Source organism: Malus sylvestris, chromosome 15 (assembly GCF_916048215.2).
Source record: "Malus sylvestris chromosome 15, drMalSylv7.2, whole genome shotgun sequence".
Taxonomy (NCBI): domain Eukaryota; kingdom Viridiplantae; phylum Streptophyta; class Magnoliopsida; order Rosales; family Rosaceae; genus Malus; species Malus sylvestris.
In genome coordinates, this window is record NC_062274.1 from 5,639,023 (window position 1) to 5,646,347 (window position 7,325).

The window sequence follows — 7,325 nt, forward strand, 5'->3', positions numbered from 1 at the left end:
CCACTGTCAAGTCTAATCCCTTGGCTTCTGAGACTATCGTATACCTCTCACGTAAATTCCTCAGCTTTTACGTCTCAAACTTGGATTTGGATGGTCTGCCCTTCCATTTCGGTGCATTTCCCGTATCCTTCTGTTTTGTGTGATCACGGTTAAGCCATGTCAATATTTTATATTATTTTTTTATAAAAATAATAAAAAAAAAAATAGTAATATAAAATATTGACGTGGCTTAACCGTGACCACACAAACAGGAGGGCACGAGAAGGGCACCGTAATGAGAGGGTAGACGATCCAAGTCCCTCAAACTTTCCAAACATTTGTTACCAAAAAAAGAAAACTTTCCAAACATTTGGGGCTTTCAATCTCCCTGTCAATTCGATCGCGTTCCATCGCAATTAGGGTTTCCCGATCGCAGAACCTCACAATGCCGCCGTTCTGGTCCAGTACGACCTCGAAGGCGGTGGGGTCCTTGCTCTCTCGCAGAATCGGTCCCAGGCATCTGGTCCGGTCCAGCCGGAAATTGGACCCGATTCGATGCTTTAGTAGCATTGTGGGCATAGAAACCCCGTCATCATCGGTCCACAAATGGACCACCGATTCCCAGCTGGATTTCAATTACAGGTCACGGAGGCAATTTCTCGGCTGCGGCGACGGCGAAGAAGGCGGTGTGTTATCCAAAGTTTATGAGGAGAGGCGCGTAATGGGGTAATTTTTCTTCAATTTCATAATTTTCTGATTTTCTGATCATCCCCTATGTTAGCTGCTTTTATACGATTTTACTTGTATTTAGAATTTCTGTTTAGTTCAATGGCAATGGAGCTCTTGATATGTATTCTGGCATTATGCTATTTGACATTGTATAAATTAATGACCCAATTGATTACCAGCCATGCAAGATTTCGTCTTGAATGCCGAATTTCATTTTTGTATCGTTTTGATGTATCCCTCATTTGATTGCTATGTGAGATAGACATGGGCTGATGCATTTTTGGAATCTAGGTATTCTCCGGAGCAGTTATACAATGTGGTTGCTGCGGTAGACTTGTATCATGGTTTCGTTCCCTGGTGTCAGCGGTCTGACATAATTAAAGCCTATCCGGATGGATCATTTGATGCTGAGCTCGAGATTGGGTTTAAATTTCTTGTTGAAAGTTACACCTCCCATGTCGAATTAGAGAGACCAAAGCGTATAAAGGTAATCATTTTTCTTCAAGCTTGCCATGATTCTTTCTGTATGTTTCTATTACCATCCATTTGTTAACTTTTCTGCTCGCTGATAGTTGATCAATAATATTGTAGTAGTTCCCTGGTGATATACTCTGATTTTCTTAACTCTGTTAACAAAATACCTGAGACTTATATGTGAGCTACCAGAGAATACCTGAACACTGTTTTGTTTTTAGCTGCCTTTGCGTCACAGACATTAGGTTTCACTGAGGTTTCCGAGGGTTTTTTTGGATTATGTTGAAGTAGTTTCACTTGCGTTTTAGAACATTGGGAGATGATGTTAGTTTATACTATAATTCATCAAAAAGTTATTTTGTAACTTGTTACTCTATCCTCAAAAACAAAAACAAAATATTTGTGTTATGTTGCTATACACTTTGGAGCTTGGAGACATTGTGGGTTTTTGTAGTAGTGAGTGTGAGAGAAACTGACCAATGTACCTGCTGAAATCACACACTTGGAGTTTTGAAGTTGATGGTGTGCTTAGGATTGGCATGGCATGTACCAGATTTTGCATGCTTATTGGGATACAAAATTTTGATTGAATTCTTCCTAAAATTATGTTTGTGCGTTTGGCTTAAACATGACAAGCAAGAGCAACAATAGATCACTGTTGATGGATGAAAAGAAAAACCTCAGCACTGTCAGTCTGTCACTTTTGTAAGTCGTTGGATGGCTAATTTAGTTTTTCACTAATATCTTGGTATCGTTTGTTGATGTGATTTTTCAAACTACTATTTTAAGTGGTTCTTACTGAATATACCCTGAATTTGTTTCTTTGCTTTGTTAGTTTTGCTTTGGTTTTATTTTTGAAAGTTCGGTTTTTAACAGTCTCTATTTCTGTTTTAATTCCAGTCAACTGTATCAAATAGTTCCCTTTTCGATCATCTCATAAACATCTGGGAATTCAATCCGGGGCCAGTTCCAGGATCTTGCAGCCTTTATTTCTTGGTGGATTTTAAATTCCAGTCGCCACTTTACCGACAGGTAAGGTTCTTTATTCAGTATTAGACTTTCTTCCGTGGCAGTTATTCAGTAACCACATAAACTATCCTGAATTCTTCATTGTCTAAAGTTTGAAGATGGGAATTTAAATCATGATGAACTCGATTAATATTTGTGATGTGGCAATGATTCTTGTCCCAGGTGGCATCGGTATTCTTCAAAGAGGTGGTCTCTAAGCTTGTTGGTTCATTTAATGAGCGATGTCGTTTGATATATGGACCAGGAGTTCGAGTACTTGAAAACTCATATGGACAAAGGGCATGAGGTTTGACATTTTTCCCCATTAAACAAAGCGTTTATGAGCTTCTGTGTAATGCAGTCCGCAATATGATTGAATTCAGTATGATAGTCCCCCATGCCCAGAGGCTCATTATTTTTTTATCATAGTCAGTGCTTAAGCCACCGGGAGGCAGAGGGTTTCTTCTGTTATAACACAATTTATGCTTAATAGATTTTTTATGTCTTCCGTACATGTGCTCACTAGAATGAAGTTTAACACCACAGCAGCATCTCTAGACCGGTTTTCAGTTCAGTAGGACTGCAATTGCAATCTTAAATCGGTTCCGATGTATCGACGTTATTGTTTCCTTGGCTAATGATAAAAACACGATCAAGTTTCTGTCATGTACCTCTCTGATGATGACTTCAATCTGTAGTTCGGTTTTGTTTGCAACCCTCTATATATGAATGAGCAGCTACTGCATTCCTGATCCCTGTGATTTTGGTTAGGCATTGGTGTATTTTTGAAATGCGTCCCTAATATTTGTTTGGGTAACTTACGTTTTGCACTCCTAAGTTTAGCTGGAATCGCAACCTCATACATCTTTAAAACATTTTAATCTCATATACAAACTTGAGATTGACGTGGCTGCCAACTTGTGGCATATGACTAAACAACTAATATTTTTTATAGTCAAATATATTTTATTAGTTGTTTGGTCAGCTGGCATAAATTGGCAGTCACGTCAACACAAATGTGGAATCCACGGTTATCACATCATCACATGACGGCTAACTTAACAGATTTTATAACAGATGTATGAAATTACAACTAAAATATAAGTTTATGTATGAGATTGAAATATTTTAAAGATTTTGTATAAATATTGCAATTGTTCTCAAATCTTAGAGCGCAAAACGAAACCCTATTAGTTATCCTTTTTGACGGGAAAGTCGCCAGAAACTTTCTTTGTATTGATCCATGCTTGCTTGGCAAAATCTTGAGATTTTGTATTGAAATTGTGTGGCTAAAAACCCAACACGGATCCAAAAATTATTGAACCAAAATACTGCTGAGGAAAGGATGGAAGTCCAAACAGTAATGGAGCATGGCAGACCGAACAGATGAAGATAAACTGAGATAACAATCAAAAGGGGTTGTTGGCCGCAAAGGAGAAAACGAAAGGTAGAAAAGGGGATGGTCCGATGGTTGTTAAACGGGGAAATGGGTTCTATGTCATGAATGACGCTCATGATAGTGAACTGTAAGCTTGATAAACATTTTTCACTCGCTTTTTTCTGCAAATTAAACTCTTGAGACCAGTAGTTGCGCATCACCAACATTAAGAATGGAAACGGTTCGGTTCAGATAGGTCACCTCCTAAACCATGCATAACCATCAAATTTCAAACATAGGTTTGTGATTGAAAAGCAGGTCAATGATTACATGTTCTTAATAACCAGTCTGTTTGGTTTTTTTAAGTGTCAAAACTGAGAACCAAACTGAATCAAACCATAATCGATTCTGTTAGGTTTTTTAATATTATGGTTGTTTTACCAACAAAGTCAATTATGATTTGAACCGGTTTCGTTCTTGGTTGGGTTTTTTTCACCGGTTCAAGTGCCCCCAACCAACCTCATCAGCTGCAAAACTATTTATTGTACCATTACCGAATTACCCATCATAGCAAGCTGGTTACATGTCAAAAAGTGGTATCAATCAGTAATGGTACGATTGCTGTACTGAACCAAATAATTTTTTTTTGACATATTTATTTATTTGTCCTTTAAATTTGTATGAAGTTGCCAATTTGGTAGAGTATTCATGTTCAAAACGAAAACCAATACTAAATGACATGCCGTTTCTGTCCATACCAAACTCAGTCCAAAATAGCCGCACTTTTGTACATGCCTACTGCAGTCTGCAGACTCTGCACTCGTTCAATCAAATTATCAAAACGAATATTGAAATATAAGCTTAACTGCAAGCAAAATAATTTTCTTGATTTTTGAAATGAATTAAAATAAATTAATTAATGAAAAAAAAACCCTAATGATACGATATACGAGGTAATTTTTTTTTTCAGCTGGACATAAAACCATCTCTAAAGAAGATGTTAGATTTTAAATGGATGCAATCAAATTTGAAAGTATGAAAAAGTTCCAATCGATGTACCAATCCTAGTGAATTGACATATGAATTTTTTACTGCCAAATTTCACATGAAAAAAATGTTGTCAACTATTTTTTAATTATTTTATTATATACATTAGTTATAAATCTTGAAAATTAATTTTAATTGATTTCTTTTTAAAAATAGATTAATGGGTTAAGGAAGAAAAAACTGACGTTAACACGTCGTTAGTTATCAAATTAACATTTGATATCTTTTAAAATCATGCTAGAGAGACTAAATTATTTAAACAAAATTTGCGTACCAATAATGTGATTTCACATAATTAGATTATTAATTAAATATCAACTAATATGTTTATTTTTCATTGTTGACATATTATTTAATTTATAAATTTTATTAAATAAAGTTTAATCAGCTTAGCATTATTTTATTTTTTGACATCTCTCTTAGAAATATCCAAGAAATCTGAATATTCTGACCGACATTGAGCACACTTTAGATACAGTGACCACTGTCCTGACCCACAAAGGGCTAAGAAAATCATGGAAGACATTTGGTGGTGTATGAGCCCACTTTGACTGAGTAAACGTTACACAAATTGTGTAAACTTTTGATCCATCAATTTCTTATGAGAATAATTAGTAAAGAGTTGTCACGCTCTAGCAGCCCATTTGAGGGCACTGTAGATTCTTATATACCTCAAAAATTAACCAATAATTCATGCACTTTTGGAGATTCGCCAGCTGGAATTGTGACACGGCAAGTTAAAACTTTGATTTCGATCCCACTAGGATCATCTTGTAATGCAACTATCTTTGTTCATCAGCCAAAAGTGATGATGATGTTCATCGTCCTAAAGTAGTGGTAATGTTTATCATTCTAAAGTGATGATCAACTTCTTCACCCTATTGATTACCATTGCATGGGTATGATTTACTCTATTTGTTATACAAATCTTTAAACTTAAAATAATCTAACGATAATTTTGGTGAGCATGACAAACAAAAATACACTCTCTTGTAATTTTGAAGGATGATGGCCAACGAAATTCATGGTCTACACAAAGCTCACCGCGTATATTATCCAAACAACTAATAAGATGTTATTGCGTCATTATTTACTTTTCACTTAGGCCTTCAATGGCAAACTAGCATATCGATAACTATGTATTTAAACAACTAATGAGATGTTATTGCGTCATTATTTACTTTTCACTTAGGCCTTCAATGGCAAGCTAGCATATCGATAACTATGTATTTGGAGTATCAAGGGTATTAATTATAGATGACAAGTTTGTAGTCAATAGTTTGTCAATTGAGTTTGCAAAATATGTTACGTAATTAGGCAGCCTATCTTAATATTCTTTAAATAATTAGAAATGGGAACTGGAAACATTGATCATGTTGAAACCATGACTCGTAAAGAACATAGTTGGCTATATATAATATCTTGCTTTAGTAGGCTTAACCACGCGTCTTGTCTGATCATACAATCAGACATTAATAAATTTATCATTTATTTTTTACGTACATAAATTTTCATTATCAATAGTAATGACTTATAGATATTTGTCAACATTAAATAGTCGACATGTTACGTAATCAAGTACCCTGGTCCAAAGTCCTCTCAATGATTGGAGATTGGAACCACAAATATTTCATTAAAATGACCCCAAATTATTTGGATTACATGGAAGTAAGAACACAGCTGGCTTACCTATATGGGAATATGTCTTTTATCTTCTCGACCGCCGACTGATTGATGGTGCTCAATAGATGATTATCCACCGTGTGTTTACAGAATTAAAGAATCCAATGGCCTAACTTTCTTTTTTATCCTTTTTTTCTTTTTTCTTCAATTCCTTATCGATTTCAATAATTTTGAAATGAAGGAGATGCAGAAACTCCATTCTTGCCAGAAAGGTGTTATGGAGATGGGAAACATTTGGGTTTGGATATAATCATTGTTTCCTTCCTTCAATTAGTCTAATCACGTAATTTAAAGTTTAAACATCATTAGTACCTCAGTACCTCTGAAACATGTTAGCAGCTGGCACATCATTACAACGAGATTAGACATGCTTACGGATAGAAGAGAAATTCTAACGAAACTCTTTTAAAAGTGAAACTTCTTATAGACTCTCCGTTACCTTATGTTTTTAGATAATGTTGGTACATGATCGACGTTAAACTACGAGATGACAAGAATCTATAAAAAGTTCCACTTGAAGAGAGTCTCGTTAACATTTCTCATGGATACAATACTTCCTCCTTCCCAGGGGGAAGAAAGTGCTCATACCTCGATAATATGTGAGATATTTACATCGATACAAACTTCGTAATTGGAACTATGCAGTATCCTTATCATCATAAAAAATTTCAACTCTACACAAATTTATTCAATTTGAATATTGTTTAGTTATTCATATATAGAAAAAAAAATTGACAATTTCATTATTAGAAAACTACTTATTTTCATAATTATCGGTTTATTCTATATACATAAGTGACTAAATAATTTCCAAATCGAAAGACACTCGTAGGGATTGAAGAATTTATTACTCTAAATGACACTAAAGATAGACAGCTAAAAGTTATAAATGGTTCATGCAGTTGTGTACAACTAGAATGCTTGACCAATCTTGAAGTTAGTCGGATAAGGCGACCGTCTAGAGAGCCCAATCTTGGGGGATCCCAAACTTCTTCTTTTTTTCTATCTATGTTGTAATATAACAAAA

The 7,325-nt window shown here is 35.1% G+C and overlaps 1 protein-coding gene across 1 annotated transcript; it reads left to right on the top strand.

Moving 5' to 3' along the window:
• Positions 1 to 282: 282 nt before the first annotated feature.
• Positions 283 to 2,942, top strand: LOC126605906 (uncharacterized). The gene is made up of 4 exons (XM_050273357.1): positions 283 to 705; positions 1,000 to 1,195; positions 2,083 to 2,214; positions 2,374 to 2,942. Exons 1-4 carry the CDS (start codon positions 425 to 427, stop codon positions 2,494 to 2,496), a joined length of 732 nt encoding a protein of 243 aa, XP_050129314.1. The 5' UTR covers positions 283 to 424; the 3' UTR covers positions 2,497 to 2,942.
• The last annotated feature ends 4,383 nt before the right edge of the window (positions 2,943 to 7,325 follow it).